This window comes from Buteo buteo, chromosome 6 (assembly GCF_964188355.1).
Source record: "Buteo buteo chromosome 6, bButBut1.hap1.1, whole genome shotgun sequence".
Taxonomy (NCBI): Eukaryota; Metazoa; Chordata; class Aves; order Accipitriformes; family Accipitridae; genus Buteo; species Buteo buteo.
In genome coordinates, this window is record NC_134176.1 from 25433666 (window position 1) to 25446894 (window position 13229).

Below are 13229 nucleotides of genomic sequence, written 5' to 3' on the forward strand. Positions count from 1 at the left end.
TCATGACAGATCTATGGCAATGGTCACCCACGACAATATATTTTTAGAGTTCTGCACAGCCCACTTTTACTCATGCTGCTCCCAGAGACCCTTTAATTCATACATTCTGTTAAAGCTCACATGACACTCTTCAGAGAGATACATCATAGTATCACTTTTGGATCTGCACTTTCCCACATGGGCAACTCACTGTTGTGGAGCTATATGCCATGCAAGCTTTGGAACCAAAGACTCTGCAGTTTAACAGCATTAAAATAACCCACAAATTTTTTAAGTATATACTTTATTTCATTCATATTTCACAGTCTGTTTCTGTAAAGTTTTAGCAAAAAGTTCATCTTCTATAACAGAGTTCTTAGGCTACTGTATTCAGAGCTGGCAACTGACTTCGAAAGTACATTCCAACTAGAGCAGTAGAATTTCAAAAATACATAGTGAAAGTAATCAAAAATACCAACATTTATTAAAACTTAATAGAAAAACAACAGTCTGTCCAACACATCAAGCCACCCCACCTGCTAGTTGTCAGCAGCAACTGAAGCCCCAGCAGGCCATCTGATCTGACTTTTTAGATTGGGACAGCTGTCTTCAGCTAACTTGTTAATACAAAGTCTTGCTGCTTCAAAGGTGAAAAAAATCTGGAAGTTCCTTGCTTACAGGTTTCCAATCAGAGAGGCTAATGTTTCTGCTCAAATCTACCAGACCACTTCCAGATTCTGCCCAGAATCAGGACCTATTCTGGTCCTGACGTAGTCAACTAATTTTCTCAACACAGTTCCAAGCTAACCTATTTTATTAAATTGCAGCCAAGAAAGGAAAGCCCTTATTGTTTAAAGGGTTATCTGGGCTTCCAGGAATAAAGGCAGCTAAGAGAAATCGAACAGAATGGTACTTGATGACATGTCTATCACTAGGGGCCTTCAACATCTTTTTTTTTTATAGATGTTGCATCAAGATTTGCAGTTATCTAGGGATATTGTTCCTAAGGGGCCCCAGATTTACATATAATAGTTCCAGAGTGGATTTTTCTAGTTACACTATTTAAGTCTGGACTGATGCCCAGTACGAGATTTCTAACCAGCTGCTGGACTTTTATTCACAGATTTATTGAATATGTATTTATACAAATTATACCAGCTGAAAGGCCCATCAGCTATAAGCACACCCACTTCAGCCCACCCTCAGTGCTGTCAGAGGAAAAAATACATGCGGTACTATGTGGAGTATGAGAGATTTCTATCAGCTAGAGTCTCCCTAAGTCAGAGGGTATTACCCTGCAAGGCCAATTTTTCCTTCCTTTTACTCTATCAGAGCAGTGGAAATAGGATGGAGAAGAGGTCACTAGTAGACTTAACTTTTTCTTGTCTCAAACAGCTAGGATGGGACTTTTTTCTTTCCGACTTCCTTGAATCTCTAGGTAGCCCAAGTCCATCATCTTGTTTTCTAGGACAAATAACTTCCTAAAAATATATATATTCTGAACTTCAAATTCTCCTCTCTATTTGATAGGTAAAGAAAGAATTTTAGGAAAAGTAGGAAAGATGACCTGTGCATTTTCTCTCATGTCACCCCTAGGCCTATTACAGGTCAATGGATCAATGGAACTGCCCTCTACTGCCTCCTCTCCTTCCTGTAAGGAGCTCAGAAGAAACAAGTTTATCTTTTGGGATTCTTTCACAAATGGCCTAAGGTACCATCACATCTATCCTGCCAAATGTCATTCAGTGCAGATATTACAACTGATTTCAAAAGAGCTAGATCAGACATGTCCTACATTATTACACTGTACTATGCTGCCTTCCTGCCTTCTGGGTTTGCTGGCTGAATTTCCATACTGCTGTGCTGCGAGTTATGAGACATCCTAGTATGCACAATTATAGCAGGCATATTTAAAAAAATACATGACAAAACTCAGACTATGAACACTTTTCTTTTAATCAATTCCCATGTACTGCGCTAGTCTTCAGCAGGTGGGCAGGATGCCATGAAAGGCATGGCTACTAGTTTGCCACAGCTTCACTAGGGCGAATCCCGGCATAAAATTTCTCTCTAAACCTATGGCTAGTACAAATATGACTCACATTTCTCCTCTTTGTGAGGCTTGTATGGCATTTTTTTTCATCAGTGTAAAAAGGGGGAAACCCCTTACAAGAACGAAGCCCCTTACAATTTCTCTAGTGCACATATTTGAGGAAGACTACAAAAGCACTCTCTACAGCATCCTGCAATATTCATTCCCAAAGGCATCAGAAAATGAAAAGGTCTAGTCACAAATTAGCAAGACATACACTCTACTTTCAAGTTTCCTTTTTTAAGAATCTGAAACAGATGATAGAAGTGATAAAAGCACCAAAACACCAGTCACCTAGACTGCACAATTTTGTGAAAACACTGTCACTCAGAAAGGAGCATACCATAAACAATCCAGATCCCTTAACGTTCTTAGACAGAGCCCTTCTTAGTTCTCCACACAGACTGCCTCTGAAAAAAACCCTTCAGATTTGGAGGGAGTGACATGGTTAAGTGTCTAAAAAACCTGAAATTAAATAAGCATCCGCAGAACAGCTTTTGTAACACGACTACTGTGGTTCTCTACTAGTAAGGCCTAATATCTTATGCACACAGTGGTGTTAGTTATATCTCAAGGCAAGCAGGCTAGGAATGATATAAATTTAAAGTGGAAGAAAAAAATTTGTTTGTTGGTTGGTTTTTTGGGGTTTTTTTAAGTTCAAACTCAGGTAGATAAATTTTTTAGGGAGATTATCCAAGATAACATCTCTCTCTCTCCTACATCCCACCCCCATTTGATTTCTCCAAATAAAGAGAGGGAAGAGGGATGGGAGGACTTGTTTCACCACAGGCCATTATGCTCCTTTTCCTTTCACCTCTTTTTTTTTTTTTTTTTTTTAATACTTAGTAATCTGATTTCACAGGAAAAAAAGGAGTTTAGGCTTGTAAACTAAAGATACACGCAGCAAATAATATGCAGCTAGTCTTGCCAAATTAATCCTGGCGAATGAATATCTTCCTTGTACTGTTTTTAAAAAAGTCACTGCAGTCTTTAACAACATTTAATGTGTTCGCTACCAAGAAAATCCAAAGCCACTTGCCTTGTACACTTGATAGTCATTAATAAATATGGCTTTGGAACAAACCTTTCCAATGCAAGCCTTGTGATTTTGGTCTGTACAGTTGAGTGAGTGAAAATCAAAAGTATAACTCATCAAAACACTTAATTTCACTTGGGTCCTAAGACACTCATCACTTTGACCAAAGCCTGCAATGAATATAGAATGCTGCTTCAGCACAAGCAGATCTCCACTAATTCAAATGCGTTAAAACCCCAAAGCAAGACTGCTGTAACAATGGACAGCGACAGCCTAAAGATACCATCCCACCAACATAAGTTTCCTCTCCTCACACCAACTCCCTTCATCTACTTGCAGCTGATGATGGCCCAACCCTGGGGCCTGTTCTGCTGTCCGATTCTCAGGACTATCTGAAGATAAGACTAGGAAGATGCTTGCTTGCAGAATACTGCAAATGACTGTCTTTTCACTGCAAAATGGGAACATGCCAGCAGAGAACATCCAAGCTTCTTGAGTCCAAGGTAACACACTGAGTTAGCATGGAGTTCAAGGTCACACTGAAGTAGTAAGTACCCCTTCTGTCAAGACCCCACCATGCTATTCTAGTCCCACAACTGGCTCTGAAGACGAGTTGCTAATGGCACGCCACTTCGCAAGTCTTGGACTCAGAAAATGCTCAAGTAAAAGCTTGAGACGGGAAATAGGAGGCACAGAAATAACTTGACCAACAGCTATGTACCTTTTTACTACATGTTGGGATAAGTGGGGTCTTCAAGGTTGCTATCAGCTTTTTCAGATCCTGTTAGAGATGCTTCTAGCTCTGCCCATGACTGTGGAGCATTGTTCTTTATTGCCTCTATGAAAAGCTGTGTTTGGTGCTTCAGCCGGTCCAGCTCGGCCTGAGTCACCTGGTTCTGATGAATGAGCTCCTTGGTTTTTAAAGTGATCTCCAGCAATCCCGACCTGCGTAGCACAACAAGTGTATTCTGAAAGCGTCTACACTTGCTTTGCTGTTGCAAGAGCAGCTCAGGGGTAGTGCAAATCTCTTCTGGTATCAGTGGGGGACTCCACACTGCAGACTGCATTGTAGTCTGTGCTGCACTCTCGCTCTCATGAGGGGTGCACTTTGTTGCCTGCAGAGTTCCAAAAGGCAAAATGGGAGACAAACCCGGCACTTTCTGAGTGTCACTGGAGACACGATGAAAACCAGGAAGAGCTGACAGTTTTCCACTTGTCACTAGAGTTGAAGAATTTTGCTGGCTAGAATCCTGAGGGGTCTTAAAGCTAACTGGTATGTGGGCAAAAGGACTAGTAGGCAACCCTGTGCTCCTCGATACAGGAGAAGTCTCCATCTTGGGTGCTTCTGTGCAGAGTCGTTTATGGCAGTTGGTTTCCTGATGTTCTTCTAGATCAAAGGAGTGATCTCTTTTGCAGGGCTGTGGTGCTATTTTGGGATAAGAATTCAGGATGGGCAGGTAATTAGTGGAGTCACTTCTCTTTTTCCCAACAGGGTGAGGGTTAATGGGAGGTGGGATTGATGGACGAAGAAACACTAGCTGTGGCTGAGCTGGAATCACTTCGAAGGATGGCTGCACAGTCCAAGACTGGAGCTGTGATGAACTCCCCTGAGAAGCACAAATGGGGAAAAAACAGAAGTCTTAACAACAACATTGTAGAAGAGGATCAAAAAACCTTAAGTGAAAACAGGTGGACTGCACCATTTCTCCATATTTGATACACACTGTCCAATTAATACATTCTGAAGAGCTGGCCATCAAACTCATCCTTCTCTTTATCTGACAACAGAGCATAGCACTAGAATCAAAGCTGTAATCCATAATCCTTTTACTATGGGACAGTAGATAGATTTAAAAACAATTCAATCTGAATTTATACATGGTTTCCTAAATGAGGATTACAGTGCATGCTTATATTGTACAATGCTTATGTAAAAGTTCAACCGAGACTTGGGGTCGAACAACAAGTGTACAGAAAAGTTGAAAAATAATTAAAGCATTGCGGTTATGAAGTATTTTAAAAGAGTCAAAGAAAGACTGCATAGACATTTTAGGAACAATTCAGACTCCCTCTTTTGTTTAAAGGCAGCAACTCTAATCTTGTCAATTCTATTCTTATAGCAAGCTTTTGAAATGGTTATTTAAAATAGACGACAGCTGTTCAGCAAGTCTTGCAATCTTAAGTACAATACACAGTTTCAATAAATTTAAATCCATGAAGTAGAAAAAAAAAATGCTGAATATCAACCAAGGCAAGGAAAAAAGCCTGTTGTAAGCTCAGAGCAGTTTAACTCCATACCTCTGGTGAAATAGTGCGCACCACCATAAAAGCATTATATTTCAAGAAAAATGCCCAAGTTTCTACTCTCTTCCACAAGCCATATTCTGAAGTATAGGGGAATACATAAATTTTTACAAGACACTATCTCTTCCTCCTCCAATACATTACTACAGATCTTCATGAGATCTCCTGGCCAAAAAGCATGCCTGCTTTTCTCCAAACATATCAAATGGCCTAGTAAGAGATACTATTTCTTTCTGAAGCAAAACTTCACTTCTTAGTACATTTAAGTCATCACCACTACAATTATACTAATATACTGTCAGCTGCCTTTCCAGTTCTTCATGACTTGGAATGCTACTGGCAAGCCTGCTGAAGGCACAGTTTTTAGCTAGCAAAAATACATTTTATTATTTTTGGTACTATACTGAGTCATCTGAAAACCATCTCCTTTCCCCCAGTTTCATAAGATTTAAACTGGCAAATGCCAACATGCTTTGCTGAAGTCCATTCCTCCAGTAAAGGACTTGAACTTGTCAAAAGTGGTTATTACCCACCGATTACGACACTGAGACTTGGAGATGAGATTCAATTACATATTCTGACACAGAATTTCTTTGGTTCAGTGGGCAAGATGCTTATGGAATAGGGGTACAGAACAACTACCTGTAAAAAATAAATATTACTACCTTATCACGGAAGAAAGGACAAACACATTCAAAAGAAAAGTATCTGGAGATGTTAGGAGTGAGGAAGTAAATAAATACCATGGCTATACATACACAGAACAGCCTTAAGGAGCAAGGTTTTGGGGTCAGTAGTTGTCATTTACTGCACAATTGTACAGTATCTAGCACAGCAGTACCCCAAAATCATGGAGGCCAAAAGAACTGTGGTAACTGTTTATCTTGTTCTTGTTTTTTCCCCATCTGTTACCTACTTTCTTCTCCTTTCCATTCACATTGCATTCTGCTCTTGTTCTCCTACCCAAAATCTCATTTTTAGTAGAGAAGGACATGTCTATTTTACTAATTCTGCAAAGTGTTGGGTTTTGGTTGGTGTGTTGTTTTTTTTTTTAATAAAAGCCAACATCCTGCATGTATCAGAGTCACTTGTCTAAAAAGCCTTCCTACTTATTAAGGACTTTTACAAGACCTACAGAAACCTTGCCACAAGCAGCACTGTGTTTCAGAGAATTAATCCCTGCTTGATTTTTATTTTTTTTTAGTAACATTATTGTTAGCTGTTTACACTCTGAAATTGGGACAGCAGGTAACCATCACCGCGCAGGATCACAGTGGTTCTAAGACAGAAGGATGATGCTGATTGAAATTGAAACTGGAACAAATAAACAGCAGTAACTGGATGCTGCTTTTTTTCTTTTTTTTTTGGTCCAGCAAGCCCAACTGAGTACTGCGTTGAAAAGACCATTTTAAAAAGATGACCAGCATGACTATCTGAGGCATAACAGAAGGAGGCAGAGAGACACTTCATTATTATTCTGACCTAGACTTGTTGCTTTTGTTTATTGCAGTAAACATTTTTCAATTTAACATTATTCTCTTTAACCATACATAATTAGACTTAAATGTTATGATGCACTGCTCAAGAGAACTGAGTTTGGTAATTTTATCTACCTCCAGCTCTTCCTCACCAAATTACCTTTTTGCTACACTACCAGTTTTATTATAGTTTTTTTTTTTTTTTTTTTAATATATATATATACTAGCTACTTCTCCTAACTGTTTGTAACACAACCTGGAGTTTAACATTAGACTAATTTTTGAGCTCTGGGCCAAAGGCTGTAAACCTTTGGTGAAGCTTGCCTACTCACTACTATATAAATACTTCAGCATTTGTTTAGACAGTATTTTGTCCACAAAACTAAAAACATTACTATAAAATAAAATTGTTTGTCAAGATAAAGCACAATGCTCAGAGATCAGAACAATCTCCCCCATAAATGCATAATCTGCCAAATACAGAAACCCGTATCTGTGTTAGCATTGATACACAGTATTTGAATTTAGTAGGTTTTACTTGTTGTCATAACAGATTGAGTAGAAAAAGAATCAGAATCTATATTCTTTTTTGCCCTTCTCACTGTATTCTCAGAAGTATTCTAATAAAAAAATGCTGAAGAACTTTTGCTCTGGTCAGAAAACATGAGCGAGTGGCAATACTTTGAACTTGGAGCTCTCAAATCTTCTGTTACAACGTGAAAGTTAGGAGTCTCACAGATGTGCTGGAGGAACAACACATAAGACTGGAGGACATAAATAGGGAATGTAATTGTTGCAATGTGAGCCATCACATGCAATTAAGAGAAACAACTGTTAAACTTCACAGCTAACTTCAGATACAGATTTAATTTTTCCATTTATAACATTCTGGATTAGTGTTTCCCATTGCACATAAAGCACTTCTAGGACCTAAGAACTAGGAAACAAAACCTATCATCCTACTTTACTGTCTTTATTGAATGAAACAGAGAACATCAGCTTTCAAAAGTAAAAACAACCACTTTTTTGGTTTGATCTTTGGTGCTATCTATTTTGGGGGGGGGTTCCTTTGAGACAAAGAGGTTTAGTAGATGTAGCAGAGCTTCTCCTCTTCACACTTTTTTTGATCTTAGTGATTCTAGCTGCTCCTCAAAAGGAGGCGGCTTTCACAATAGGACTTTGAGTTACCAGTTACTTTCTGGACCGCAACGACTTCGTAAAATCCTTCTGAAAGGAAAAATATTAAAAAAAAACAAAACAAAAACAACTGAAGAACATGAAACATTTTTCAATATATTATTTCTTCCCTACCTGCTTAACTAACACATTTTTCATTACGACCATAGGAGAAAGCGCAGGAAAGGAGCTGCTTGTGGTCATTGGGCATTGCCAAGGCCCATCTTCTGCATTCCAACACAATGCATTCAGCACGTCCTCCGAGTCAGTCTGCTCCATAGCACTCAGGCACTCTGAACTTCCATCTGCCAGATGTAGAATTCAGCTGTTAGCTGTTTCACATGCAGCATGTTTGCTACTATTCTGTTTTCTTTCAACCAAGCCACAAAGAACAATAAAGTTTAGTTCTGGAATATCAATACAATTAGACCTGCTGTGACAGCTGTCAAATAGCCTTTAATAAAAGGCTCTATATTTCAGGTCAGTTCTCATGCAGCTATCATCTCCCAAAAAATCTATTAATTTTTGTTCTTTTGTATTTAGTCTCTAAGGGACTGCACACTATCATGAAGACTACTCTAAAACCTGGTGCAGAAAAGAACTACGGGCTCCAGCATTGCCACAGCTGTAGTCTGTAATGCAGGCATTTTGTGCCTTGAAATCTTCCATCTACAAACCCAGTAAGACAGGTATCTCTCACAAAAGCATTTTTTTTTTCTTGTCAAGGCCATCTTTGCACAGTTTTGTTGATTATTAAAATGGCACACTGTGTCTACGTTTTACTGATGTTACAACAATTACTCTCTGGTTTATCAGGCTCTACTGACAATCTGGTCAAATCCTAAGAGACATTAGACTGAATAATCCAACAGTTCATTCATCACTGACAAGAACAAAAAGTAATTTTGTCTTCCCTACTTCTAGACTCTGAAGTCTGAGATTCTTCCATTTCTTTCTTTATTAGGCACATTTTAAATTCCCATGCCATTCAAATTCACAGGATGAACTTTATAGCTACATATAGCTCCACTCCAAAAAAAGTTTGATGATCAGACGATTGCAGATGCAACCTGTCTTGCATACAAAGGTCCTCCCAGGTAATAAGACACAAACTGTAAATGGCTAGAGACAGATTTGTCAAAACATCACCAATAAAAGCAAAGTCTGAGCAAGGTAACACAAAAAAAAAAAAAGGTAATGCAGTGGCTTTCTAAACCTGAATATCCGGAGTCCTTGTCAGATTCAGTTGCCGCCATGCTGAAGTGATGGTTCAAGCTCTTCATTTCCGTCACTTTGCCCAATAGTTCCCTGAGGGTCTCAATAGATGACTATTTTGTCCCCATGCTTCCATAGTGCTGCAGGCAGCCATTAACACCTTTTCCATTGAGGAACTACAAAAATAGTTAAGAACAAAAAGGGACTTTCTCTGAATCTAAAGGAAGTTTCATCAGTATAAGACAACAAAGAAGGCCATGTTTATCCTTACGGAAATCTGGTTATCAAAGGTTTGCTGTATCTGTTAAGTGATCTGTAGAATTCTATTAAGTTCCCAGCTTCACATTTGCTATGTTTATCACACATTTACATTAGCAAAGGCTTGCCAATAAAACCACTGTTTATTGCCTGCAAAACTCTCTAACTATGCATGTTTAATAACACATTACAGAGTAGAAAAGATAGGCAACAATTCTTTGCATCAATGGACACACTACTTTGTAGAATCTTCTGGACTAAAGTTTTCCATCTGCCTTAGGCTGATTTCTTAAGTTTCAGGAAAGTTTCCATGATCCAATCTTTCAGTCCCCTGCACCAAGTACAAGAGAACAGTATCGTACTAGGCATGGCTGTTGCGTCCTTTAGGGTAGGTTAAAAGATGCCAAAAAACCTAAGGCACAGGAAGGAAGAAATTAATTGAAGCAGAAATATAGTACAGATATTTTACTTTTTAAAAAAATTCTTTAGTTTTTACTACTGCTGTGAATGTCATCAATGAATCAAAGGTATTTCAGAAGTACTGAAGACATGGATGCAGTTGAAGGGGCAGAATTCACCCGTCTCTCTCAACTCCTTTCTTCAGTGGCTGAGCAAGTCAGAGTACAGGTCAGCCAATCTTACTGAACTACCTGAGGTAGAATCATTTCACACTTAAGATTACCAAGTAAAGTATACAGCAGATTCATCTGGAGAGCACAATGCATAACTAATTTCTAACTCTCTTATGAATTCTGTCAGACAAGGTAGTAATTCCTTACTGTACACACAAATCTTGGGAAACAGGAACGTGATTTCTTGATCTGCTAAAAACATAATGCCCAATTCTACGAAGCTCAGCAATGTGAGTAACCAAGATAAAATAGCAGATACAAAAGCGTGTGGTTGTTTTCTGTAATTAAATTAATTCCCTTCTGAGTCAAGTAGGATAGCTGCGTATCTCTTTTTTACGCTGCCAGTGAGCCAATTGGAGACTTTCAGAAAAGAAATAGCTCAAATCATTCAAAGAATGAAATTTAGATAGAAAACTAATGTATTAGACATGTTTCTCCACCCATAAAGAGCAAAACAAACTAAAATCTAAAGGCTATTCATCAACAACATTTTTTTCAAGATCTAGAAGTTACTCAGGCCATATTTATCTTATGAAAACTTAGCTATCCCCACACAGGTCAGCTGTGCTGAGTGAAGCCCATACAACACATACAGCTGAACCTGCAAAGCTACGGTTTTGTTAATACAGTCTGTTTCACTCTCAAGTAAAGTAAGTCATCAGAGAAAAGAAAGTAAAGTAAGCAATCAAAGAACATGCTGGGGCTAAAGAAATCCATACTGCTAAAAGCGCAACACATACTATACCTGCAATGCACTCCTAGGGGAGACATGGCCTTAGAAATGCCCTCTTCTTCCCACACCCAGAATGAGAACACTGGAAGGCTGAAACTAAAAGCTATGAAAATCAGAAAAATGTATAGTTACATTATGGCCTCCCATAGTGCATACTTGCCACAACCTTCAGCTGCTTCCTGAGGGTAGGCAGACTCTAGTAAGACAGAGCAAAGTTTCTGCTTCTCTTAAAGAAGGTAGCTGAGAGTTTGGCTAACAGAAAAGTGACTGGATGAAGTGCAGAAATTATGTCTAAAGTTATTTGTAGAAATTACTTTCCTAAAAAGCAACCCTTTGAAGTTGCGTCTCATGTTAGAGTTGTATAGTTACATTACAAATACAGGAACTCAGGAGTCCGCATCATAGTCAGGCCAGCAGTCCATTAATGGCAGTACCCAATGCAAGCTACTTCAAATGACATTGCAGCACATTCTGGAATAATCTACCCCGAAGGGGAAGTTTCTTCTTAAGGTCCTGACAACTGGTTGTTAGAATTCTGCTCCAAGATCTCGAGCCTTGGCACCTCCAGTAATGAATTCTGTACGTTAGATAACAGTGTTGCGATGGTAGGGTGACTGTCTACATAACTACAAGAAAAACAGAATAACAGTCAGCAGAGGAGAACTTCCTCAGTAGCTATTTGCATAATTTTTACTTTCCATGTTCAGTCACACCTGCTGTCCTGCTAACAGGTATGGAGCAAACATAACTACATAAGAGCTACCGAAATGCTGTCCCTTGAATGGAAGATGAGGTTTAAGTCCCCATCCATGCTTTCATATTTAGCCCTTTCCAAAACAAATGTATTTTTTATGAAAGCAATACGTATTGACGCTAATCTCCAAAAAAGCAGAACTAGAAACAGAAGGAGGGCTAGAAATAAGTAAAACAAGAACACGCCACCTGCTAGCCTTGCATCAAGGGAAGCTTTGGGAAGGGCTGGCACACCTTCCTCTCTTCCCTTATGGAAAAAAACAAAGGGGTAACAACAACAACAAAACGGCAACAGAAAACAAACAAACCAGAAGCACCGCTCTCTCCAGACGCAGGCGTGGGATCCCTCCTGCCCACCCGCGGCCCAGACAACCCCCCCCCCGCCCAGCAGGCAGGTGCTCCGCCGCGCACCGGCGGGAAGCGCCGGGCGCCAACCCCGACGCCCCGGGCCCTCCCTCCCGCCGCAGCGGCGAGAGCTGACCCCACCCGACCGCCTTCCCGGCGCTTCGCCCAGACGCCGGGCCCGGGCGCCGGGGAGCCCCGGAGCTCTGCCCGCCCGGGCGGGGCGCCCTCGCTGCGGGCCCGGCGGCAGGAGAGGCTCCCGCGCAGGCGGGCCGAGCCACCCGGCTTTCGGGCCCGAGCCGCCGCCCCGGCACCGGGCGAGGCGAAGCGAAGCGAAGCAAGCCCCGGCGATGGCCGGCCGGGAGCCCCCAGGCCCCGCAGCTGCCACCGCTCCTTCACGGCCGCCTCCCCCCGCGCCGGGCCCCTCACCTGGCCGCGGGCCGCCACAGCTCCAACCGCGCCGGGCCGCGCATGCGCGACACCCTACCATGGAGCACGAACCTCCCTCATCGCCTAGACCGGCCCAGCCCGGAAGAGGGAAGTTGCCCGCCAGGCTCCCTTCGGCGCACATGCGCACAGGGAAGCTGCCGGCGCCGGCCGGCCGAGCGCCGCGCTTGCTGGGGGCGGGGTGTTTGCAGCGCGCGCGCGCGCGCCTTTTCGGTGCGCGGGGCGGAGGCTCGACATGGCGTCGTGGTGCCCGGGGCCAGCGCACCCCATGGGGAGCCCAGGCGGGAGGGCAGGGGCCTCTGGGGGATCGCCCGGGCAGGCTCAGTACAGGAGTCCTGACCACAGCCCCCGAGTGCGGTGGGGGTTGGCGTGAGGTGGGAGCGGGCAGCTCGAGATGCGCAGGCGGCCGTGGATGCACACAGGGCCTGTCAGGGGGAAGGGCCCGGCAGCGTGTTGGTTTTAAAAGGCTTCTGGAGACCCATCCCACGACAACTGTCAGGGACGTGGCTGAAAGGAGCATCTTCACCGGAAAATGGTGTGGGTATCTCCTGGTGGCCTTGCGCCACGTGGCCGGGCAAGTGTGCGAGGGCTTGAAGTCGTTTAATTGCCTGGCCTGGACTTCTGAGGGAACCAGATAGGCGTTTGGAATGCTGCTGGACCCCCAAATATTGTGCAAAAGAGTACAATTCATCTCTACACAGGAGTGGAGACACTTGTAGAGCCTCTCTCACTCCCGAGAATGAGAGGTGACAGCAAAAACATAAACACCGATAGCCACTTACAA

The 13229-nt window shown here is 42.0% G+C and overlaps 1 protein-coding gene across 9 annotated transcripts; it reads right to left on the reverse strand.

Annotated features, from left to right (window-relative positions):
- Positions 1 to 253: 253 nt before the first annotated feature.
- Positions 254 to 12559, reverse strand: CIPC (CLOCK interacting pacemaker). 9 transcript variants are annotated; one of them, XM_075030102.1, is made up of 6 exons: positions 12428 to 12528; positions 10916 to 11529; positions 9778 to 9950; positions 9282 to 9456; positions 8201 to 8370; positions 254 to 4714 (listed from the first exon to the last, which is right to left on the reverse strand). In XM_075030102.1, exons 4-6 carry the CDS (start codon positions 9346 to 9348, stop codon positions 3836 to 3838), a joined length of 1116 nt encoding a protein of 371 aa, XP_074886203.1. In that variant the 5' UTR covers positions 9349 to 9456; positions 9778 to 9950; positions 10916 to 11529; positions 12428 to 12528; the 3' UTR covers positions 254 to 3835. The 9 variants fall into 9 exon arrangements, with proteins under 9 accessions (XP_074886203.1, XP_074886208.1, XP_074886211.1 ...); XM_075030107.1 differs by lacking the exon at positions 9778 to 9950 and having other exon boundaries at positions 10916 to 11006; positions 12428 to 12559; XM_075030110.1 differs by lacking the exon at positions 9778 to 9950 and having other exon boundaries at positions 11273 to 11529.
- Positions 12560 to 13229: the final 670 nt, after the last annotated feature.

Bases quoted from the DNA above. Each gene is read 5' to 3' on its own strand.
- CIPC (XM_075030107.1), bottom strand. From the start codon at position 9,348: ATGAAGAGCTTGAACCATCACTTCAGCATGGCGGCAACTGAATCTGAC. The intron at 8,371-9,281 runs GTTTAGAAAGCC...TACATCTGGCAG, and splicing joins CAAGGACTCCGGATATTCAG to ATGGAAGTTCAGAGTGCCTG. The intron at 4,715-8,200 runs GTAGGGAAGAAA...TGTGCTTCTCAG, and splicing joins AAAATGTGTTAGTTAAGCAG to GGGAGTTCATCACAGCTCCA.